This window comes from Macaca nemestrina, chromosome 14, assembly GCF_043159975.1.
Source record: "Macaca nemestrina isolate mMacNem1 chromosome 14, mMacNem.hap1, whole genome shotgun sequence".
Classification (NCBI taxonomy): Eukaryota; Metazoa; Chordata; class Mammalia; order Primates; family Cercopithecidae; genus Macaca; species Macaca nemestrina.
In genome coordinates this window covers 84,906,726-84,931,343 of record NC_092138.1, presented here as the reverse complement: position 1 = coordinate 84,931,343, position 24,618 = coordinate 84,906,726, and the positions used below count along the sequence as shown (strand labels likewise).

The following is a 24,618-nucleotide window of genomic DNA, read 5'->3' as shown; positions in this document are numbered from 1 at the left end:
CCAGACAGTGGCGCACAGAGGGCTTCCATGAATCACAAAGCTGCGGTGGCCACAAAGTTGGCAGAGGACTCTGAGGCCAGCTTTTTGTCCCTGTTGACTTTTGAGAGCCCCTGGGTAAGAGCAGAAGAGCAGAAAGGGAAAATAAATGATTGCTGATCTAGGAATTTCTCCTCTCAGCCTCATCTCTCATATCCTGCATGACCTAAAGCAAGTCTTTCCCCGTCTCTGGGCCTCAGTTTCCCAGGGACGAGACCGAGTCCCAGCTGCAGCCAGACAGAGAAATGGGGCATCACATACCTCGGGTCCAGGGGGCCCGGGAAACCCAATGGATCCTTTGTCTCCAACTTTGCCCTGTGGAAGAGAAAAGGTTGCAGGGAGGCAGGGGTGAGGGCCCCACCTTGCATGAACCCCCCGCGTTACCCCCCTGGCTGTGGGTAGTTGGAAAGTTCAGGAGCATGTGCATAAAATCTGCCTGGACAACTAGAAGGAGCTACCATTCAAACTCCACCTCCTGCACTTACTAACCATGGGACCCTGGGCAAGTCACTTCAACCTTCGGAATCTTAGTTTGCCCATCTGCAAAAAGGGAACAATATTAATTCCCTAACTCCTGGGGTAGTTGGCAGCCTTCAAAGAAACAAAGTTCAGAAAGACACACAGCGACACTCAATAAATGACAGCCATTGCTGTTATTGATAACATCACTACCGTTTACAAGACATCAGGAACCCCAGATCCTCATCAGGGTTTTGTCGGCGAATGAGGCCTGCCTCTGAAGCTGGCTGAGTTACTGAGCCTCTCACAGCGTCCTCATCTGTGAAATGAGCAGATCCCATTCCTGCCCTGCCCTGCCCTGCCCTGCCCTGCCCTGCTTGCCCCCAGGAGCTCTGCTGCAGGAGGAAATTAGGTCTTCGAGGTGAAGGTGTCCCCGGCCACGTTCCATGATCAGTCAGAGTGTGAGATTTGGGGGTGCTGGAGGAGCAGGTACTTACCAGAGGCCCTGGCTTCCCCCGTGCGCCGGGGAACCCTGGCAACCCCTGGCTCCCCTGGAAGAGATCCAGAGCAGGCTGGGGTTAGTGAGGAAGAGAAATGGCCAGGTGAACAGCCGCCCAGTCCTCCTGCTGGTCCCAGGCCCAGAGAATGCCCGCCTTGGAGGAGGATGAGCTCCTTCCTTCCTTTCCCTGCTGCGGGCTCGACTTGGATCACACCTGCCTGACACCCCTATAGGCTGGGCCCCAGGAAATGCTAATGAGAAACAGCAGCCCCTGTCCTCACCAGGAAGAATCAGGGACCCTGAGGCTGCATGCAGGCTCCGCAGTGCCTCTGACGCCTGGGGAACTGTGGAGACTGGGTCCAGTAGCGGAAGAGCCAGGCCTGCTGTGGTTCACAACCCGGAGATACCAAGGCTGGGTCAGGACAGGCCAGTGAGGAGGGAGGGAGAGGAAGAGGGAGAGCTGGCCAACATCTGGGCCTCATTGACTGGCCGGGAGAGTTCCAGATGTGGCCACATGATGCCAGACACAGGCAAAGGGGAGCAAGTCTCAGCAGGCCCACAGCTGTGCTCTGGAAGTCAAGGCCACCTCAGTTTGATCCCGTAGTCAGTATGTCATTTTGTAAGGCCAGTTACCTTATCCTAAATATTCATGATCAAGGGCAGGACCCTGAGCCCAGCTCCATCAGGGCAGTCTGCAGCCTTGTTCTCAGGGAACTCACTGTCCGGCGGGGACTCAGCACAAGTCACCCAAAATCAGAGGAGAAGGATGGCACCACCAGCGAGGGGAGGACATGCCTCTCAGGGCACTTAGAGAGGGAAATGGCCACTTTCTGAGCAGCTGGGGAGATGGCCTCTGAGCAGGGTGGCGTGGAGAGGCTGGGTGGAGGGGTCCCAGGCGGGTAGCAGTCTGTGTGTGTGTACAGAGGTGTACAGCAGGCGGTTCGGTGGGGCTGGAGTGCACGGCTGTAAGGGGGACAGCAGGAGTGTATCAGAGAGATGCACTCACTGGGGTCCTGATGTCTGGTTAGGGAGCCAGGGTGCCATTCTGAGAGCAATAGAGAGCCATGGATGGTGTGTGAGTGGAGAGCACAGCTTTGCCCTCAGAAGAACAATTGGGTAGCAGTAAGAAAGAAAGAGAGAAAGCAAGAGGCTGGGGCCCAGAAATAAGTTAAAAGGTCACTGTAAAGTCGAAGGAAGAGATGACAAGTGGATCAAGGATGGAGAAGACTGGATTATTTCAAAGGCAGCCGTCTCACAGGTGGGTCCTGGCTCATGATGGGCCCTAGGAAGGAAGCCAGGACCAGGGAACAGCAAGGCAGGGGCAGGGGCAGGGGGAGGGGAAAATCTGATGCAATTACCTTGTCTCCTTGGAATCCGGGATCTCCCGACACACCTGGAACCCCTTGTTCACCCTAAGTACACACCAGCAAAGAAGGTTACAATGGAGACCACATGGGCTCTGGAAGCCTCCCCCACAGACCCCCTGGCGAGGTACAGCTGTGCCGAGGCTGTTTCCCAAGTCGGATCCAGCCAGCAGCAGCCTTGTGAAAGGAAAGGACGGGCCCCTGGCGAGGAAAGCAGGCGGTGGCGGGGGGAGGTGAGCTGGCCGATGTGCAGACTTGCCTGGGGCTGCTGGGATGGCTGGAAACGCCACTAACAGAAGCTAAGCTGCCCACTGCCCAGTGTCAACTGGCCTTGCCTGGGGAACTGACGCAGAGCAAATGAAGTGTTTGATCCTTCAGCCTCTTCATCATCAACTGGTATTGTCACACAGGGGTGAGGGCAGCGTGTGCAAGGGCCTCACACCAGTGTGGGTTCGGAGTGTTTGCGTCTGCTGTTTGATATTTTTCACCATCAGACTGAGCTGTCACTTCCTCCTCCTGTGGGGGTTTCTGTGCTAGCAAGCAGCTTTGGTCTTTTTTTTTTTTTTTTTTTTTTTTTTTTTTGAGATGGAGTCTCACTCTGGTTGACCAGTTTGGAGAGCAGTGGTGCGATCTTGGCTCTCTGCAGCTTCGACCTCCTGGACTCAGGTGATTCTCCCACCTCAGCCTCCCCAGTAGCTGGGACTACAGGCGCGTGCCACCACGCCCAGCTAATTTTTATTTTATTTTATTTATTTATTTTTAGTAAAGATGGGGTTTCACCATGTTGCCCAAGCTGGTCTTGAACTCCTGGACTCAGATGATCCGCCCGCCTCAGCCTCCCAAAATGCTGGGATTACAGGCGTGAGCCACTGTGCCCGGCCGATCTACTTCTAATTAACTATTTTAATCAGCTATAGCATGGGAAATCAGATTTCCTGGCTTGTTAAGACTATGTGTAAACAGCGAGTAAATTGGTCTTGACTTAAGTCTGGGTGTTTGTCTTCTAACACGAGGTACTGCACAGGCTTAGTGACACTGATTCTGGCTGCTGGAGGCCTCTTCTCCTCCCTCCCTGTTTTTAGCCATGTTCTGAATGGGCAGTCCAGATTGGGAGCTGCTTCCCCTTAGGGCGGGAACCACCTCACACGGCCCTCACCTCACCCTATCCAGCCCTCCACGTTGGACATTACTGACACGCTGTCGGCCCCAGGATTCAAAATACATTTACAACCCTGGGAGCAGGAGAAAGAATGGGGAGAAAAATCCGGGAAAATGGAGAACCTTAGAAAACCCACACATGGCTAAGGCCATGACCTAACAAAAGAACTTCCTTAATAGAACAAAAATCAGAATTTAAAAAAAAAAAAAAAAAAAAAAAAATTTTTTTTTGAACTTACTTTGTTTTTTCCAATTTGGAAAATCCTGTACAACATCCTGGTGTTTGGGGAACCACAGGACTTTTTTTTTTTTTTTTCTTTTTTTTTTTTTAAATGTCCAAGAGAGGAGTGAAGGGGTGAAAAAAAAAGAGTGAAAATAGAAAAACAAGGAAAGTTTAAAAGGCACCTAGGAAATCAGAACAATGAATTTGAAGGGAGCTGGGCTCGGAGCAGGAGCTTTGCTTCCAGAGTGCTCCTCCAGGCTGAGAGAGGGAGCCAAGCGGTTGTAAGTGGGACTGAGTCCAGGATGGGTCATGGAAAATCTGGGATTTGAGGCAGGAGCAACCTTGGAACATGAAGGGATGGCTCTGTCATCCCAGGGTAGGGCCAGGGGACACGGATGTGTGCGTGGCTGATCGGAACACAGCCTTAAGGCTCCTCTCCACCAAATGAAAAGGGGTTTCTTTCTCCCCCCGCTCTCTTTTTTCCCCTAAAGACATTTGATTTTCTTAAAAACTATGGGCATGAAAATAATTTCCTCCTCCTTTTTTTTCCAGAGTTTTCACCTCTCTAAATGTCCCAGGCAACTCCCATCAGCAAGCCAGCCGAGTTCCATGTAACACATTTATTTCCATGTTCCTGAAGCAACACTGAGCCGAGACCAGCTCCGCAAAGGGGCCTATAAAAAGCTCACTGCCTACACTCTCATTTTCCCCGGCTTCCTTTCTCTCTCGTTCATGACTTCAACATTTCCAGAGCGCTGATGTCTCAAACCTTGGGATAAACTGGTAGGTGTGGGGAACCCCCCGTCTCCATCAGAAAGCCCCTTCAAAGAGGGAGGGCTCTGGCAGAGGGGTGTAGCAGACAGCAGGGCAAGGGGCGGGCAGAGGTGGGTTGTGGCTAGAGGCTTGGGCATGGCAGAAGGAGATGGAAGAGGTAGAAACAGGTAGAGAAAGGACTGGGGTTGGCATTGCACCCAGCTGGCTACCCAGGGATAGGTTTGCATAATACAATCTGGATATGTCCATTTTCACCCAGCAATTCTAATGTTCTAAAAGTCCAGGGGCCTGCAAATCTCTTTCTCTCTCTGGGTCTTGGTTTCTCCAGCTGTGAGATATAGGCACTGTGAAATATGAACTTCCCAGAGTCTCACTAGCTCTGACCTTCTGACCTTAGTTCTGCTTAACAGTTGAGGTCTCTGGAGCCAGGTAACTCTCTACTTACCAGCTGTGTGGCCTCAGGGAAGCTTCTTTTTTTGAGATGGAGTCTTGCTCTGTCACCCAGGCTGGAGTGCAGTGGCGCGATCTTGGCTCACTGCAACCTCTGCCTCCCAAGTAACTGGGATTATAGAATCAAGCTATTCTCCTGCCTCAGCCTCCCAAGTAACTGGGATTACAGGCGCCCACCATCATGCCCGGCTAATTTTTGTATTTTTAGTGGAGACGGGGTTTCACCATGTTGGCCAGACTGGTCTCAAACTCCTGACCTTGTGATCTGCCCGCCTCGGCCTCCCAAAGTGCCGGGATAACAGACGTGAGCCACCGTGCCCGGCCCAAGCAAGCTTCTTATTTCACAGTGGGTAGGAGGATTAATGGGTGGGTCCATGTGGTGCACTCAGATGGTATCCAGCATGGCACCTGACCTTATGACTCAGGTGTAGGGGAAAGCAGAGGTACCTAGAGACAGGTGCGGTGTCAACTGACCACAGGAGGGACTGAGCAGCAGTCAGTCCTTCGGATGTCTCACGGATACTTGGAATGTTGCCCTGAACCCCTCCTGCACCCCCTTTGGGGGTCCTGGTTTGCCAAGGGTCTGAAGAGGCTAGGCAGGAAGACAGCCACAGAGCAGGGCACAAGTGCTGGGCCCTGTGTCTCTGGTATTCAGATGCTGCTTCACTCTGGGCCCCCAGGGCCTGTCTTCCCACTTCCAACTCTGGTTTGGCACAGGGTGAGATAGGAAGAGCTCAGCAGCAGGGCTGTACAGAGGACACATGGCAAGGGTAGCCATCCCCATGGCAGCAGGAGAAGCGGGTCAGGGGCTCAGAGTCGCATTTCCAGTCGGCACGCTCTCTGGGGTTGGGTTCCCAATTTCACGCCAAGGTGGTCTATGTAGATTTGTTTCCTCCTGTGCCCTCACTGCCACACTCCTTGCTCTGTGGCTTTGCCTTCAAAGCACAGATGCTGGCCTCAGCTCTACTCTCTGGATTCAGAGCCCTGTCTTGACATACCTGCCCTGCTTGCTTCTGAAGACACGACTCTGTAGGATTGATCTCAGAATCTGGAATGTTCTTCATCTGGAGACCTCCACTAAAGTGCTGGAATAAACTTCATAAAGATCCTTATGCACTATCTGCTGAGGTTTTCGGGTTCCCAGAACTATCTGCCTGAGCCCCACCCAGAGTGACTAGGAAGAAGCTGGGGAGCACAGATTTAGGGGAGGCAAGAGGAGAGGCAAGAAGAGTGCAGGGGAGTGGACCTGGCGAGAGATCAGCAGCAGCCTCCGGGCGGAGAGGGGGTTGGCATGCAGAGAAACCACAGTGCAATAAGGGAGTATTCAGATCACCTTATCACCTTTCAGTCCGGGCTCCCCCACGCTGCCCATCAGTCCCTGCAAGACAAAGACCCAAGGCCAGCTGTGATGGAACTCTAGGCCACAAGAGTTAGGAGCCCTGGCTTAAACGTGACTTGCTGCCAGACCCCTGCTCGATCCCCCAACCTCAGTGTTCACATCTGTAAAAGGGGGCAAATGACTCCCATGTCACAGGGCAAGGGTGTGGACTGAAGGAGCTATGAGAAGAGGCAGTGAACCACAGCACTGCAGACAAATCCAGAGGAAGAAGGCACTGATGGAGAGGGAAGGGCATGTTGGTTAAATTGGGTCGTCCCTGGGATGTGGTCTAGCAGTCTTGGCCTGCCTTCCTGCTGCACGCCCTTCCCACTCAGGGATGGGCTGAGTTCACTGGTTTGCATGGTAGTTTCTGTGGCCCTGGTGATATCCCCTACTGGACTTCCAGTGCTCTGAAGCCTGGAACCATGTCAGCTCGAGGAGGGTGCCTGGCCTAAATGACATACAGCTGATGCCTGGCTCTGGGGCCAGAGCTGACAGCTCCTGACCTGCCCAGCTTCCTCCTAGCAGCACTCTGAGCATCCTGCCATCCTCCCTTCCCCTAGTATCATCTAAGGTCATGCTTCCTTCTGGGATGAAATGGGTCGGGGGTGCCCACTTGGGATGAGGCCTGAATTGGGGGATGTCCCTTGCTTACCTTCATGCCCTTGGGTCCTGGGTAGCCAATCGGACCCAACACTCCCAAGTCACCCTGTGGGGGAAGAAAGAGAAGAGGGTGCTGTAAGCAGTGACCCACAGGAGGCTGGCCTGGGTGGTGACAACAATCCCCAAGGTCCGTGGGGCTGGGCTTCTGAAGACACGACTCTGTAGGATTGATCTCAGAATCTGGAATGTTCTTCATCTGGAGACCTCCACTAAAGTGCTGGAATAAACTTCATAAAGATCCTTGCCCAAGCTCATTTCTAGATGGCTGCCCCTTCCCTATCCCCATTCCTTTCCATATTCAATATTTTTCTCCTCTATCTGATTCTTTACCCCGGATCAGGGACAAAGGGCTTTTCATTTGACTATTTTGGATCCTCAGGCTCTCTCTATCTGTCCCCCCGGAGCTGCTGTAAGAGTTAAAGAAGGCATCAATGGGAGTTCTGACTCCTCCGGCTACATGAGGGGAGGCACCTCCTGCTTCCCAGAGGCTTGGCTATCTCTGAGGAGGGCAGCAAGTAAGGAGTGAGGCTGTTGATTCCAGAAATCCCCAGAGTTGGCGATGGACCCTGTGGGACACTACAATCAGCTGGTGGATCCTGGACCACAGGTTGGAGACCCAGCTTCAGATCAGATCAGCCGGTCTAAGGTGAGTAAAATGGAGTTCCCAGACCTGAAAAGCCAAGTTCCCTTCACGACTGTGGAGTTTGCAGGTGACAGCTCAGCCTGGCTGAGTGCTGTCCCCACGATGCCCCTCCTGGCCTTTCCACAGCCTGCCTTCCTTCCTCTGCAAGGAAGGCTCTGGAAAGCACTCAACCAGGCTGAGCTGCCGTTTGCAAACTCCTGCAAACTCCACACCGTCCCTCTGTCTGTCTCCCCAGAGGCATTCCACTGCACAGGCCCCGTGGCCCTTCCAGCAGGAGCCAGGCAGGAATGTGATTTTTCATTCTCTGTCCACCCAGTGGACAGCAGACCACTGGGTCCCGCTCTCCTCTGGGACTCACTCATTGTGTGAACCGGGGGAACTTGATGTCTCCACGCCTCAGTTTCCTCATGTGACAAGTGAGGACATACAGTACTGTCTACCTGCCAGCCTTGTTTCCAGGAGTAACTGATTTAACATGTAAATACTTGGCAATGTCTGGAGTCATTCTTGGTTGTCACAACTTAAGAGGTGCTATTGGTATCTGGTAGGCAGAAGCCAGGGATGCAGCTCAGCATCCTGCAGTGCAGAGAACAGCCCCCTGCCACAAATAACCATCCAGCCCAAACGTCAGTAGTGCCAAGGTCCAGGAATCCTGGTACAGAGTGAAGAAGCGGCTGACTTTTCTCTTAACCAGCCTATGCTTTTCCCCTCAAATCTCACTTCTGCCCACTCCATCACTCTCTCAGCCACAACCATAACATTAAGTCCGCACTCAGAGAAAGGCAGACCCTGAAAATACCCTCTTCTCTCCCTTGTCCATCCTCCGTGACTGATATGAGCGTCTGGCTGCTGTGTGGTTGCAACGTGGCTGACCTCTCTGGGCCTCTGTTTCCCACTACCTGATCAGGCTCTATGGAGTGCTGGCAAGTGCTCTGAGGTGGGGGCACAGCTCTGAAGCACTGGAGGAACAAAGGCTGCCCCAGGTCGCCAGGCTCAAGAATGGGAACTGGAGTTCTTGTCTGAGCTGCCTGGAGACGTCTCGGAGGGAGGCCAGGCAGAGAATGAAAAACCACATTCCTGCCTGGCTCCTGCAGGAAGGGCCAAGGGGACTATGCGATGGAATGCCCCCGAGGAGAGAGACAGACAGACAGACAGACTGTGTGGAGTTTGCAGACGGCAGCTCAGCCTACCTGAGATGATGCCGATTCTCACTCTCCCAACCCCAGAGCAACAGGAGTCTGGCCTTGGCGCTTCCTGGCCTGTGTGATCTTGGGCAAACGCTTCCCCTTTCTGGACTTTAGGATTCTCATTTGATTGGATTAAACAAAACCTCCCAGCTGAGTCTTTGCTAAGAAATTCTGCTTTCAGGCCCAGCGTGGCGTCATGGTTCACGCCTATAATCCCAGCACTTTGGGAGGCCTAGGTAGGAGGTTTACTTGAGGCCAGGAGTTCAAGACCAGCCTGGGCAACATAGGGAGACTCAATCTCTACAGAAAATATTTAAAAATTAGCTGGGCATGGTGATGCATGCCTGTGGTACCAGCTACTTAGGAGGCTGAAGCAGGTAGATCTCTTGAGCCCAGGAGTTCAAGATTACAGAGAGCTATGATAGCATCACTGAACTCCAGCCTGGGCAACAGAAAGATACCCTATCTTTAAAAAAAAAGAAAAGAAAAGAAAAATAAAGAAATTCTGCTTTCAGGTCCCATCAAATAATCTCACTGAGAAAGTGAGGGCTCAGTTTAACGGGTGTTAATAATAAGCAAATGCCAGTTGCCAGCACTGTGCTAAGCACTTGACCTGCCTTAACCCAGTAATTCCTCGCCACAGCCCTTCAAGATCAGTCTACTACTGTCCCCATTTCATAGATGAGGAAACTGAGGCTCTGAGAAGTTAGGGCTCCAGCGAAATCACAGAGCCGGGGCACCTCTGGGATTCACACTAGGCAGCCTGTCTCCAGAGCTTCTAGGCTATTCTGAGGTGGTCTCTGGAGAGGAGGGAGAGAAGCCGGATTGGAAGGGAGGCCAGGTCTCTCTGCAGAGAGCCGCATGTCCACAGGTCCCTCTGGCTGCTGCCTCTCTCCTTTCCTGGACGAAGGCAGCCAGGGTGGCCAGCCCAGAGCTCCCCCTGATGCACGAATAAACAGAGCGGGCTCTGCTGGAGGAGTCCTGCTCTGCTGGGGGCCAGGCAGGGTGGCAGCAGAGGGGCCGCCAGCAGCTCGGGAACACAGGCTCTTTCTTCCTCCCTCCAGGCCTGAAGTGGCTTGTTGTGTGGGACTCAATTCAGTACAGGCCGGATGGTCACCTGTGTGGGTCCTCGGGAGTCACAGCACAACACCCCATTCCCCAGGTCCCGCTCGCTGCCTCAGCAGGCCTCTCCGAAGGGGTCTGTGTGTGGTGGGGGCAGGGACCTCGCGTGGGCATCCAACCCTAGGGGAGAAGGAATCTGGCAGAGAGACCCCTGCCTGCAGGCCACACCCGGAGAAGGTGCCAGCTTGCATATGGCAGGTCCCCCTGTGTTGGTGGGACCCCCACATTGGGCTACAAAAGCATTTCCGGGAGGAACAAAGAAAACTCCAGGCCAGCATCCCCCGAGGGCAGCTTGCAGAGCAGCCGTCTCCTGTGTACCAGACGCCCTCCAGACCAGCTTGGCCAGAGCCACTCAGAATGTCATGTCCCCATGAGAAAGAATAATGAGTAAGGCTCTTAATTTGGATCCTGTTTCCACTTTTCTCTAAGCTCCCAGACACCGCACGCCACACTGTGCCCTTCTCACTGACTCCCACCAACAACACAATCAGCCCTGTCTGTCACCATTTAAAGAACGCCCACTGTGTGCCGGATGCACGCTACCCACTTTGAACCCTCCTTAACAATAGCTAAATGTCACTCTGGGCACCTTTGCCATGCCAGGGACGATGCTGGTGGCTTGGACGCTCACCAGCTGCTCACAGTAACCCCAGGAGGTCAGCACCACTGTCAGTCCCACTCCATTTTACAGATGGGAAAACTGAGGCTTAGGGACAGGTGACATAACCTGCCTGAGATCGAGCGATAAGCAGGGGGCAGAGGCAGGACCGGAACCCAGGTCTGTCCATCCATCTGTCTGTCTGTCTGACCCCACAGTCCACGCTCACAAGGTCTGAGTTGGCTGTTGACCAAAAAAAAAAAAAAAACAAAACCACTGACGGCTGCCTTTCCTGTTGCTATGTCTCACCTGAGACAGGGCATCAGGTCAAGTTGGAGACTCGGAAAAATGGAGTTGTGCTCCCCTGACTGCCAGCCAGTGGATGCCCGGAGGCTAACGTGGGGAACATCCGGTGCCCATCCTTCATGACGGTTGCTCACACATCTCGCCTTCCTGCCCTGCTCTTCCTCCTTAGCTGTGACATACTTAGCCACTGACGTATCTCCCCAACCCTGGCTCAAGCTGTTTCGTATTCCCAGAGTGCCGTGCCCTCCGCTGGCATTGTTCATGCCCATTTGTCCTTGGGCCTCCAGCACTAACATCACTTCCCTGACCCCAAGACCGGGTCATGCCCCTGCTGTCAGGCCTCAGAGCCCCATGCCTCTCGCTGAGGGCCCTTGACACCGGCCATCCTTTCTGCATGTGCCTATAGGGCCACCGCCTGTGCTGCCTCCAGACCAGGGGCAGGTGCCTGCTCTGAGGACCTCACCTCTGTGGTTCCAGTGCCCAGCACAGGGTACCGCTCTGAGGAGGTGCTTGGTAAAAGTGGCTTAATGATGGTGAAAAAGAAAGCTAAACATGCTCACTTATAATCCCTCTGAGGACTGCCTTTGAAGGCCAACAATGCCAGGTGGGTTAGGGACAGGGAGCTGGAGCTGTGGCCAGTTCTAGTTGCTGTGTGGTCTTACTAAGCACCATCTCTCACAGGAGAACAGCCCTGGCACTGCCCAGTCCATGCTGTCACACACCCGCTATCTCTGTTCAGCACAGAAGTCTTGAGGAGTTGGGGATGTGGTGCAGCAGTGGAGAGTGTGAGCTGTGACAGGCCAGGTCCAGCTGATTGGCTGTGTGACCTTGGGCAGGTGCTTCACCCTCTCTGAGGCTCAGTTTCCTTAAGTGTAAATTGGTGGCCCCACTTCCTACCCTCAGAGGGCTGTTGTGACAATTAAAAACTTGGCACAGCGTTGGGCACAAGAGGATTTGTTGCATGCCAGGTGGTGGGGTATCTAACTTTGCTTTATAAACAAGGAGACAAAGCCAGGTGATCGTTTAGTGACAGAATAAGGTGGACAAATCCATTGCCCCTCACATGCTGGGTTTGTGGCCAGATCACATGTTCTTTGGGTCTCATTAAATCGTGGAGGAGCCAACATTTCCTCTGTGTCACTCTGAATAGAAAGGACAGAAATCGTCTTTGTTGAGCAGATTCTGGAATCAGGCACAGTTTTCTTGAGAGCCTGCCAAAGGGTTTCAGTTACTCAAAGAGGGCTGTGTGGAGGCCCTCTCACCTCTGAGGCTGCAGGGAGCCACCGGTGGCTTATTGGAATTGAGGCATATGGACCCAGGTGACAAGCCCGACACTTCCACTCTCTAACTGGTGACCTCGGCTTCGCGAGGCCTCCCCAGCCCAGTGCATGCGATGCACAGAGCAGACGCTTAATAAATGTTAGTTTGTCCTCTCACGCCCTTCCTCCCGGCTGCAAGGACCCGGGGGACGGAAGGAAGGTTTGGCTTCAGTCTGCATGCAAATTGCTTCAACTGACTAGACAGAGGCATTGAATAAATCTGAATTTCCACTAAAATGATTATCAATACGTGGAATTCCCATTTGCTCAGCTAAAAACCCACATCCTCTGGAAAACCGTAGGTGACTCACAATCCCTCTTCCTCTTTAACTCCTGGTTAGAAAATTCCTTTCCTTTCCAGCTCTCTGGGGAGACAGTTTCTTCCCCCAGGCACAGAGGCTGCTATTCCCAAAAATCCAGGGGGGAAGGAGGCATTCGCTCGGGGAGCAGAGGTGATTTGATGGGCTGAGGCCCAGCCCTGTGACCCCACAGTCACAGGAGAGAGGACATTTCATCTTGGCAGCGAAAAGAATCTAAAAACTGAGGAAGGAGGCTGAAAGTGGCCAAAAAAAGACACAGCATGAAGGGACCACAAGGCAGAACAAATCAGCTCTGGGAAAAGGGGGTACCATGAAAGGCAGAAATGGCCCAGGACTCTGCCCCCAGCACAGGCTGCTCAGAAGCAAAAACAGGAGTGCCCTGGACTAGGACTTGAGATTCATGGCCTCCATCCTCACCTGCCAGGTACGTGACCTTGACCAGGGGCCTCAGTTTTCCCATTTGCTGAAAGGGTTTCTCCTAACAGACACTGCAAATAGTGTTTCCAGACTGAACAATTAAAATGACAGGAACAGTGAAATTTGAATGTCAGATAAATAATGAGTGACATTTTACCATAAATGTGTTCTAAATACTGCATCTGACATTCAAATTTAACTAGGTGTCATATTTTATCTGGCAACCCTAACAGTGGAGTGCAGCAGAGTGCAGGTAAGAATGAACTTTGTAAAGAACCAGGAGGTCCCAGCACTTTGGGAGGTTGAGGCGGGCAGATCGCTTGAGCCCACCAGCCTGGACAATGTGGCAAAATCCTGTCTCTACAAAAAGAAAATACTAAAATTAGCTGGGCGTCACGGTACACACCTGTTGTCCCAGCTACTTGGGAGGCTAAGGTGGGAGGATCACTTGAGCCCGAGAGGCAGAGGTTGCTGTGAGCCAAGACCGCACCACTGAACTCCAGTCTGGGAGACACAGTGAGACTCTATCTCAAAAAAGGTAGAACCAGGAGGGCTACGATGCTATAGTCCAAAACCCCAGAATCTGTGTTTATTCCACTAAGCAATATTCTTGCTCCTTTCGGGACCCAACCTAGTGAACGCTGGGATGATGACAAATAGGAACATGTGCCAAGGATGACAGACAGGATATGTAAACATCCCTTCAGAAAGGCTTTGGGATTGGAATTGTTTAGAGGGAGCCCTGGGAAGCACAGACAAAGACCATTTTACACCTCAAACAGCCTCACTCAGGGACAGTGAGGACGACTTGGGTTCGATCCACAGGAAAACACTGAACAATGAGAGCTGTGTAGAATGGACTAGGCTCCCAGAGAGGGAGGGACTTTTTACACTGGAGGTGTCCAATTTGGAGTTTAATCACCATATGACCAAGATGCTCCAGAAGGGATTCCTGTTGGGCTTAGAGAGAGTCAGATTAGAAGACTTCTAGAGAGTTCTCGAATTCCCATGGCAGATATTTCTTTTTCCAAAGCATTTAGGTCAATGCCTTGTGCCAAAGAAGGTGCTCAGCAAAGTCCTACTGAATGGACATCAGGGATGACAAATTTATGACTCATGTGTTGACACTTCCTCAACCCCAGCCAAGGCAGACATCACTCATCAATTGCAGCACTCTCTCCAACCAAGTTCCAATGTGACTGTGAAATTTTTCTCAAGTCAGTAACCAAGATAGCTGCTACCGGGTGTAAAATATCACATGTGTATGTAATATAATAACACCAACAATAGCTATTACTATCATAACTAGTACTTCTTGAGTGCTTGCTATATACTAGGCACTTTACATATTTATTTATCTACATCCTCACTCACAACAATCCTCCAAGTTACGTACCAATATTGTTCCCATTTTATAAACGAAGAAACCAAGGCATAGGGTGGTTAAAAATTTTGCTCCGGATTGTGATTAAATGAGTGGTAGAGCTAGGAGATTTGAACCTAGGCAGTCTGGTTCCAGAAACTGTCCTCTGAGCCACTGGACTGGAACGGACTGTGTGTTTCTGTGGTTCTGATAAGAGTGGATACAATGATCCCATTTCACAGAGGGGATCCCCAAGGCTCAGGGAAGTGAGGCCAAGGTGAAGTTCAGTCAGTAGGTAGCAAAGCCAGGATTCAGACACAGAGGGCTCTCACCTTCTGCCCACCCCACCCAGGTTCTGCTCCCACTCACCTGAGCAGGCACAGGTGGCCATGGGGACATTTGGACCATCTTCCCAGGACTGGCCTCCCCTGAGCGATGGGGTCTCCTGCCTACCTCAGGGGCCTCCTCCAGCCTTTCCCTGAGCAGAATTTCTCAGTACAGTTGCTGGAGTGGTAAAGCTGGAAGCTCGTTTGTCAAGCCAGCAGATAGTTTACCTGTGTCCCTCCACGGGCCCCCAGACTCAAACCCCATGAGGAATGACCCAATGGACAGGGCGGAGGGGGCATCAGACTATGGGAACACTTGGAGTATCATTTCCCAGGCTCTGACCTCTCACTGGCCCCTGGAGCTGGGCACAAGGTTAACACTCACTCCACTGAAAGCCCAGCAGGGGCCCTGGCTTTGGTTAGAACCACTCCTCCAGGCCTACGCCACCTGGATGGAGTCAGGTCAGACCGCCTCCCACCTCCTTGTGTTTAGGCTCTGTCAGCCCTGGGCATTTCAGGAGGTAATAACAAGAATTATTATAACAATATTTTCCACTAGCACTTACTGGGTGCCAGATCCTGTGCCAAGGACTACACATGTGATGCCTCCTTTAATCCTCACAGCCACTCCAGAATGATTCTGCTATCACCTCTATTTCACAGATGAGGAAACGAGGCCCAGAGAGGGTAAGTGGCTTGGCCCAGGTCACACAACCAGGATATGGCGGGCCTGTGACTTGAACCTAGGTGGCCTGGCTCTGAAGTCAGCTTGGAGGAAAAGAGTGCAAAAGACCACCCTGCCGGCTACCTCCTCCCTCTGGACCTGAAACACCTCACCTGTCAAATAAGTACGCCACCACCACTTGCCCACACCTCCTTGCAGAGCAATGGCCATGCACGCAGCAGCTGTGAAAGTGCTTTGGCAATCTCGTGCTCCAAGCGCTCATCTCATTTAACTAATAAGGAAGCAGGCTCAGAGAAGGTAGGTGATCCACCTGAGGCCACACAGCAGGGCTCTCCTCCCTCAGCCCGCCCACCCTCCCCCACTCACCTTCCCCACCCAGGTTGGTCTCTCCTGGCCCCCCAGTCCCTCCGGAGGTTTGATGAGAAAGGGGCCTTTTCAACCCCCCTGCAGGGCCTGCTCCTGGCTCCCCACACGCTGGCTCCACCCTGAGTCTCCCCAACACCCACCCGCTGCCCCAGGCATCGGTGTACTTACAATGAGGCCGGGGACTCCAGGGGGGCCTGGCAGGCCCAGTTCTCCCTGCAGATAGACAGACACCAAGGTGGTTACTTGTCCCATCTCCCTCCAGGGCCCCTCCCTCCATGTCATCCTCCACACAGGCACCTGGTGGGGTCTTTCAGAGCTGAACTCTCCTTATTCCTGACCACAGGCTCCAGGGACTTTCCTGAGTCTGGCCTGGAGTTTGGACCACAGCCATCCCCTCTCTGCCATCAGCTTTCCTCGTCTGTCAAATGGGGAGGCCGGACTTCCAAATCCAGTATCTTCCCATTGTAAGCATAAAGGAATGAGCGGAATCGCGATCATGGTCATACAGATGTGCATGGTGCTTGACATTTCACGCTCATTTTATAGACAGGAAAACTGAAGCTCCAGAGGTTAAGTGATTCACCCAAGGCCAGGTGCAAGGAAATGACAAAGCCAGGAGGACTCCAAGCTGACAGCCTCTAAGCTGACCTCCTTCCCTTTCTCAGCCAGGAGGTGCTGTGGCCCTCGGAGAATCCTCCCCAGCACCCCACACCCTCACAGATCCTTCTTCCAGGGCCCCCCAGAGGCTGGAAAGAGTTCTAGCCTGGGAGTCGGGAGACGAGGCTGTGTGTGTGATTTACCCCCCTACACTTCAGTTTCCTCATCTTAAACATGAATCTTCCATGGCCCACATGAGAAATGACAGGTGGAGGGGTTTGAGTCAAGTTCAAAATGGAAAAGTGAGAATATCAAACTCCAGGGCTCTAGACATTGTGATTAGTAATGAGAAGTAAGCAACAGCCTTCGCTTCAAATGAGGGGAAGAAACGGACATCAGGTCTTTTCTGTTCCTCTATGCCAGGAGCATATAGACATCCCTGCCACTCCCCAAGGAAACTCGCAGAATGATACTGCATATCGCTAACAGTTACTCTAACAAGTGATGTATTGAGGGAGAGGTTCTGATTTCCCTCCACCCCATGCCTTTGCTGGTGCCCCTTCCTCCACCTGCAATGTCTCCCCACCTATCTCCTCATCCCAATGCGAATGTTACTTCCCTGTTCTCTTCTCCAAAGAGTCACCTGGGACCTCTTTAATCCCACCCATCCCACTGCCTGTTGTGTGACAGAGGAGAGCAATGGCCCATGAACACCTCAAGGTCAGGACTGTACCCCAGATTACCCAGTATTTTACACAGCCTCACCCACTGAACCCGTGTGATGAGCGCAACACCTTGGCCGCCCTCCTTTCATTCTCACAACAGCCTTCTTTTTTTTTTTTTTTTTTTTTTTTGAGACAGTCTCACTCTCTTGCCCAGGCTGGAGTGTAGTGGTGTGATCTTGGCTCACTGCAAGCTCCACCTCCCAGGTTCAAGCAATTCTCCCCCCTCAGCCTCCCAAGTAGCTGGGATTACAGGTGCCCACCACCACGCCCAGCTAATTTTTTGTATTTTTAGTAGAGACGGGGTTTGCCATGTTGGCCAGGGTGGTCTTGAACTCCTGGCCTCAAGCGATCTACCCACCTCGGCCTCCCAAAGTGCTGGGATTACAGACGTGAACCACTGCACCCGGCCTCAGGCTGGAATTCTGATTCCCCCAATTTGCAGACAAGGAGACTGAGATTCAGGGAGGTGAATGGATTTTTCAAAGCTCACACATCTGACAAGTGGTGCAAGAAAATTCAAACCCAGGTCCGTAGGGCTCTGAGGTCAAGGCTTAATCCCCAAGGGAGCCTGGCTGGGTCAGGCTCAGGGAGCATTTGTGGAACTGAATTAGCGCCTAATCGGGTGCTGGTTATGAATGCAGCAGCCACCACTGGAGAGGGCACAGCTGGCACAGCTGCTCAGGCAGGAAGCCCCAAGGAGAGATGGGGGACCATGAACACCTTCTCCCACCACGGCCTGGAGCCGGGAAGGGAAAGACAGAGTCGGCTCCCCAGGGCAGGCTGACCTGGCTCCTCGTGGAACAGAGCCTGGGCCTCTAATTATTTACAAACTCTATAAACATGCCTGTGGTGGAGATTCCTTTGGAACTCAGCTCTTCCTTTTCTCCAAACACGGCCTGCAAACCGTTTGCTTCCCCAAGCCTCTGCCAGCCCATAAACATTTCTGATGCTTTGTAAGATGGCAGCAGCCGGGGCTTCTCCAGTGGGGAGTGATCCATGAACCTTCCGAAGTCCTGGAAACGGGGTGCAGCCTGGAGCTTTGGACCCAGGGGCTCAGTGGGCTGGGGACTCTTACGGGGGGCGACAGGGCAGTCACAGTAGACAGGAGCCTAGCGTTTAGAGACGTCACGTAATTTGCCCAAGGGTGCCCAGCTGGTAGTTGACAGGGCTGGGATTTGACCCAGGTCTGTCTGACCCTAAAGCATGGACTCCTAAAATGTGCTGTGTGTTCACTCGGAATCTCCTGTTCCCAAGGACTTGAAATACTTACAGGGTTTCCATCCAGTCCGGGAGGGCCTCTTTCCCCAAAGACTCCAGGAAACCCCTGGAGGGCATGAGAGAGAACAAACATCTGTAGGTTAGTGTTTTCACCTGCAGGGTGGGCTTTGATCCAGACCCCCAGGGGGGACACAAGGACAATGTCCAAGCCGTCTCACTCCTTGGTCACGGGCAGACAGTGGAGTCCTGAGGTCACCCCTACAATCGACAAGCACCTGCGCATAAAGAATTTCTCATGGGTCCTTTTCTTTCTACTCAGTCTCTGAAAAGAAAATGGTACCCAGCTCCCCAGCATGAAAATGCCAATCCTCTGTTCTGAGACCTGGTCCTGATGGAATGGGAAGGACACAGACTAGGGGCAGGAAGCTGGATCTAGGCCAGTTTTAAGAGCCTCTGTTTCCCCACTGGTCAAGGAGGGGAAGGTCTCTGTTGCATTTCCCAGCTCAGACCTTCTCTGATTGTGGCATGTTCTTCAAAAGCCACCCAGTGAAATCATGATCCCCATTTGACAGATAAAGGAAGCGAGGCTGTGAAACAGTTAAGTGGCAAGGTCACACAAAGTCACACCACCAGTGAACACGAGCACAGCCCCCACAGGTGTTTCAGCAGCTCAGAGAGATGCTGAGCTGCCCGGCCCAGGCAGGTCTGTCCCTCCCGCCCCGTCCCTGACCCCACTCTGGAGGCCGCTCCAGCTCTGGGGAGATAGGCAGCTGGAAAAATATCAGCTGTGAGGACGCCTTCAGGGGCCGGGGACAGAACTCCATTCCCACTTCAAAAGGAAAAGAAAGTCCTCAAGCTTGGAGTTGGGGGAAACCTGTTCTCCTCCCCTCCTTGAATTCAAATCATTGTTTTTCCAGGGAAATGTAATTTAAAAGAAAAAAACAAAGCACATGTTTTCCTGACCAAGTGAATGCTGGAGCTATGATTCAAATGGTAAACATTCCTCACAGAGGATCATCCTGTTTTTGGTTTCTAATACTATTGGAGGAGTCCAGTGAGCACACTAAACCCAAAGGACCAAACCTATAAACAAAACCCAAACCAGAGTCTCTACTGGTTAGGCAAAGACACTTTGAAATGTGTGTGTGTAAAACCAGGTGTTTAGCCTGGCCCTGCCCCGCAGCCCTAGTCCCTTCAAATCTCTCCTCTGCCAGGAAGTCCTCTTGGGTTGACATTCACCCCACAGAAGGTGTGGCTTCATTCAGACACCAAAAGGAGGAAATGAGAAGACGATAATGAAATTGAGACCAAGCTAGTCACTTCGCATGCAAGACTTCATTTGCGTTTGATATGTATCTTTGAGGGAAAAGTTATTGGTCTCATTTCACAGACGGGAAAATTGAGGCTCGGTTAGGCAACATCACATGGCCAAGGTCATAAAGCAAGCAGAGCTCAGGTCCACCTCTGGAGTTTGGCATGTTCATATGAGCTATGCATGGGCAAAGCCTGGTATGCAGAGGCTGCTCAAACGCGTGTCCAACTGGTTGCAGAGGGTGGCAGAGGAGTGTGGCAGAGGAGGGTGTATGCGTGTGTGTGTGTATCCAGATCATGTCTTTGTGGGAGCATATCTGACCTTACCCAAGCTTCCTCCTCCCACATCTTTAGGGGCTCACCTGCCAAATTCCAGTCTCACCTAAACCAGTCCTTCTTGGTCATGCTGAAGGTAGATCGTCTCACCTCCTGGGACAAGAATCAGCCAGGTGGGCTGTGGCCAGGGGAGCCTTCTTCCTTTTTTTTTTTTTTTTTCATGATACAGGGTCTCATTCTGTCACCCAGGCTGAAGTGCAGTGGCATGATCACTGCTCACTACAACCTCTGCCTCCTGGGCTCAAGTGATCCTGCCGCCTCAGCCTCCCAAGTAGCTGGGACTATAGACGCACACCACCACGCCTGGCTAATTTTTGTATTTTTGGTAGAGATGGGATTTCTCCATGTTGCCCAAGCTGGTCTCGAACTCCTGGGCTCAAGCGATCTGCCTGCCTTGGCCTCCCAAAGTGTTGGGATTACAGGTGTGAGCCATGGCGCCCAGCCAGGGGCGCCTTCTGAAGGCAATGAGTTCCCACCTGTGGCCTCTGGACTTTGGGGTAGAAGGACCTGGTAGGAGAGGAAAGCAACTCCTTGAGACAAAGGGGATATTGTCTGGTTGGTCACCTGGCTGACTTCACATGGCCTACAAGGAACAGGACTTGAGTAGTCCCTGCTCCATTCTCCAAGTCCAGCATGTGGAGATGGCCTGCGGATGAGCCCTGGCTCTCCTCCAGGCTGGCTGTCTGAACTTGGGCAGGCCCCCACACTTGACCCTCTGTCCTGCTCAGGTTGAGGGTGTGTGATCTCTAAGGACGCTTTAGGACCCTGTGATGCCCAATATATTCACATATAGCAGCCACCAGGCAGGTCTCAGACCCATGGGTCTGCATTCAGAGGCCCTTCCAGGCTGGCTCAAAGACTCCTCTCAGGCCCAGCTGCTGGGCCAGCCTGTCCCATGACAGTCCTGACTGCACCACCCACGGGCCTCTTGGGGCCTCAATTTTCTTTGCTGTGAGGATGAGCTGACACGCCACATGGAGGGTGCCTCAGTGAGGGTGCCTCATTGCCACATGGGAGGCCACAGCCCCGTGAGGGAATGTCTCTGAGGTATAAGCAAGGGAGAGACGGTCATCAGAATTTTGAGTCAATTTCTGGAGGGGAGTAACCTCTGCAGACAAAATGCAGCCTGAGTCTAACCAGAGGGCGATGATGGTGGGATGAAACAATCATAACAACAGTAAACTCCAACAGCGTGACCACCCAACAGGTCCTATTATTGGCTGCATTTTCGAGATGAAGAAACTGTGATTCTGAGAGGTTAGGAAAAGTTTCCAAAGTCACACAGCCCTGGCATAGCAGAGATGAGATTCGAACCCAGGCCGTGTGACTCCAGAACCTGTTCTCTTAGCTACAACTGGACACTGAATGAAGAGATGGACTAGAACCAGCCTACAGGCTCTCAAAGGGCTCATTAGAGTCCTGAGCTAATGTGCAAAAAGGAATGGCATGATTGATGCTAAGGACTGGTTCTGCTTGGACATGCTGAGGGCCTCGGGGAGGCACCCCCGTCTCCATCTTCAATCTTCCTTCCAATGGAGGGGTCAAGCAGATGACCTCTAGGAATCTAGGGTTTGTAATTAAGAGCATAGTGGTTGGAAAAAAGAGCTTTAAAGGTGCTGGAACAAATCTTTGATTGGAACAATCAGGTCTAAGGATGAAAAGACCTGAGATGTTCTTGATGTTCACCACCTCATTACACCAATGGGGAGACAACACACCCAAGACCCCCCTCACCCACTACCTTGCCTCATCCCTCCACTACTAAGTGGCAGAGCCATTTCCAGCAGTCACCCCAGACCTCCCTGGGTCTTAGAGCAGCGGCTGCTGAGCTGGATGTATAGCCCCCACTTCAACCCCATCTGCTTCCCTCTCTCTGGCCATGCCTGTGTGTGTAAGGCGACCACATGGCATGCATGCCCAGCCTGGCCAGCAGCAGGGACCTTCCTCCACATGCCCGAGCTCCTGGCTGCAGCAGGCTGGCCCCAGGCCCAAGGAATGAGCTCGGCTCCCTGCCGGGGCCCCAGCCACGTGGTTTCTCTACTTTCCCAGGTCGGGCCCCTCTGGAGAACTGAACACTTCGTACTTGGAGCAGAACAAGGCCCAGGAGGAGATAGAACAAGGCTCAGGAGTGAGACTCTGCATTCTCTCTTGGCCACAACAACTCAGAGGAATAGAGCTGAGGAAGGGATGGTCCTCGCCACCACATCCAAAGCGGGATGCCGTGGAGAACGCAGAAGGCCATCTCCTGCACTCTTCTGCCTCCAGGAAGTGTCCACCCCAACGTCTGCTCCGAGGGGTGTGATACAGGGGCAGGGAAACAAGGAACATCTAGAATCCAAAGTTCCACTCATGCTTCTAAGGCTCAGGTCCCTGGTCTGCAAAACAGTCAGCACTGTCCCACTCACCTGGCAGGGCTGGGCTGAAGAAACGGTGAGATGTTTCTAATCCAACCCCTGGTCAACTCTAATGTGCCATCACTACACTAGTTAGGGTTTATATCAAGAGTGGGAATATTTAGTAACCTCTAGAAGGAGCCCGCAAAAGGATCTCGGAGAACTTCTATCAGGTGGACATTCTCCAAAGCCTGGAAGTTCCTGCTTAAGTCTAACCTGCATCCTTCCTACTGCACTTGAAGCAGCCATATTCTTTTCTAGGTGTGCAGGCTCCAAGCGTGCTGACATGGATAGACCCCTTGAGGTTTCCCAGCACCCTCCTCTCGTGGTCTAAACACGTTTTTACCCTGCTGTCCTGAAATCCACTAGGAAATCTACTCAGGAAAAGTCACCTCAGGGAACAAGGAGAAGACAGGAAGGCAGAGTTCTCTCCAGGATTCCAGGGGCACCAATAGCCTGGGTCAGCTCTGGCTCCCATCTGGGTCACTGGAGACCACACCCCCAGCTCACAGCATCACCTCAGCTAAGAACCTTAATCTGCTTTGGCCTCAATTTCCCTACTTGGAAATAGGAATTCTCTGTCACTTGGCTGCCTGCTCCCTGTAATCTGAGAACTGGAAAGAGCCATGAACTTGAAGCCCAAATGCACCGTGTTAGAAGCCCTGCCTCCTCCCAGAGGACTGCGTGGCCTTGGGCAGGTCCCAATCATCCCTGAGCCACACCCCAGGGAGTCAGTGCCAGGGCTGGGCCCTTCCAGCTCTAAGCTTCAGGGTCTTCCCTCCGGACTCATTGCACGAGGCCAGTCTCGGCAGGCCTGGCCAGCGGCTATGAGAAAAGCTGTGCGTGGCGGCCTGCCTCGCGGGGCCATCCCAGCGGGCTTGAAAGTACATTTGGATAAGACAGGTAGGACTCACTGCAGCATCTTCCTAGCCTGCTCGTAGAGACCCTTGGCTGGGAAACATGGCTCAGTCTCTCACTGTGAGTGACACTGAGCCATGTCCAACAAGCCAGGACAGGCAGGAGAAACCCATTCAGCTCCAGCCAAAGCTGGTAACATTTTCTATCTGGACCCCTCCTCAGAAAACCACAACACATTCTCTTAGCAGGAGGTATGAGGAGGGCTGAGAGCTGTGGACCAAGCTTTCCTCTGGAGGTTGAAGATGGGAGCAGAGAGAAGAGGGAGCCCTGTGGAGAGTACCCTGTCCTGGAAAGCAAGTGTTCTGGGTTCAAGTCTTGACTTTGCCAACAACTTGCTGTGAGACCTCGGGCAAGTGTCTTGCCCTCTCTGGGCTATGTCTGCTTATCTGTCCAAAAAAGAGTTTGGGCCAGGCCATCACGAAGGTTCCTATTATAGCTCTGATGTGCTTTGACCACCACTGTCTCTTCCTCAGCTCCCGTTAGTAAAAGACTCTCACACATCGCCCTTCCAAATTAGATACTGAGGAGGCCGCAGGCATGGGCCTGAGGTTTTGCCTGCTGGGGAAAGACCGACTACAGCAAAATCATCACCAGCCCTGCCAGAAATGACGCCAGCTGCGATCTGGCATGAAGGAATTCAGCTCATTCCCCTGTCACTTCCTCTTCTTAATAAGTGCCTAGAAACTGCCCGGCCTAAAGCTTGGATAAGGAGGAAAAACCACTCGTGACGGGAGCCCCCAACCCCACCATGTAGTTCAAGGGGTTGGGAGCACCAGCAACAGAGGGATGGCCCTAAAGACTGTCCACGGTCTTCAGGCTGAGAGCCATGGCAGACTCAGAGGCCCAGCGGAGACAGAGACAAAGCTGTAGGGACTCAGCCGATGTGAAGTCCCATTACATACACATTAAATCATATCTGACACAGATCTTGCCGATTTGCTGGCCACGGCGGCTGGAACAGAGTCGAGGGTATTTTCACAGCTCTCAAGGGTATTGCATGGGCCTAGGGCTGAAAAGGTGTTTCTCTCCACCCACATCTGACACCCCGGTGCCAGGGAACACACCTGTCATGGAGGTCAGAGCCTAGTCTTAGAAAGTTAAAGGCAAAAAAGCAAGGAAGCAGACAGAAGTTCTCAGTCGGGCAAGGGTTCAGAGGGTCTATGGACAAATGGCTTTGACAGTCTAAGCCTCAGTTTTCTCATCTGGAAAATGGGTATGATCAATCCCGCCTCAAAGGTTCACTGGGAGAATCGCATGTGGTTCAAATACTATGCACCACCAAGGGCCTCAATACACATTGCTTCCTTTCGCTTGCAGGGGGCTTAGGGTGGCAACCATGCCCTCTTCTGGTTATTCATCCTGTTTATTGATCGTCTCTACCCTTAAAATTTGAGCTTCATGACAACAGAGATTTTTGTCTGTTTTGGCTAGTGTTATCCCTAGCGCCTGGCATAGAATAATATA

At 52.5% G+C, this 24,618-nt stretch overlaps 1 protein-coding gene across 4 annotated transcripts in view; it reads right to left on the bottom strand.

Moving 5' to 3' along the window:
* LOC105487076 (collagen type XXVII alpha 1 chain) overlaps nucleotides 1-24,618 on the bottom strand; it is a 159,037-nt gene that overhangs the window by 75,676 nt on the left and 58,743 nt on the right. For 3 of the 4 annotated variants that reach the window (XM_024794561.2, XM_011750373.3, XM_024794562.2), the window contains 8 exons: nucleotides 18,415-18,471; nucleotides 18,249-18,302; nucleotides 15,825-15,869; nucleotides 6,997-7,050; nucleotides 6,297-6,341; nucleotides 2,353-2,406; nucleotides 993-1,046; nucleotides 298-351 (listed from right to left, as the gene is read on the bottom strand). In XM_024794561.2, coding sequence (XP_024650329.2) covers nucleotides 298-351; nucleotides 993-1,046; nucleotides 2,353-2,406; nucleotides 6,297-6,341; nucleotides 6,997-7,050; nucleotides 15,825-15,869; nucleotides 18,249-18,302; nucleotides 18,415-18,471 — 417 coding nt within the window. The remainder of the gene's footprint in view (nucleotides 1-297; nucleotides 352-992; nucleotides 1,047-2,352; nucleotides 2,407-6,296; nucleotides 6,342-6,996; nucleotides 7,051-15,824; nucleotides 15,870-18,248; nucleotides 18,303-18,414; nucleotides 18,472-24,618) is intronic. The other variant, XM_011750374.3, reaches the window with a different exon arrangement.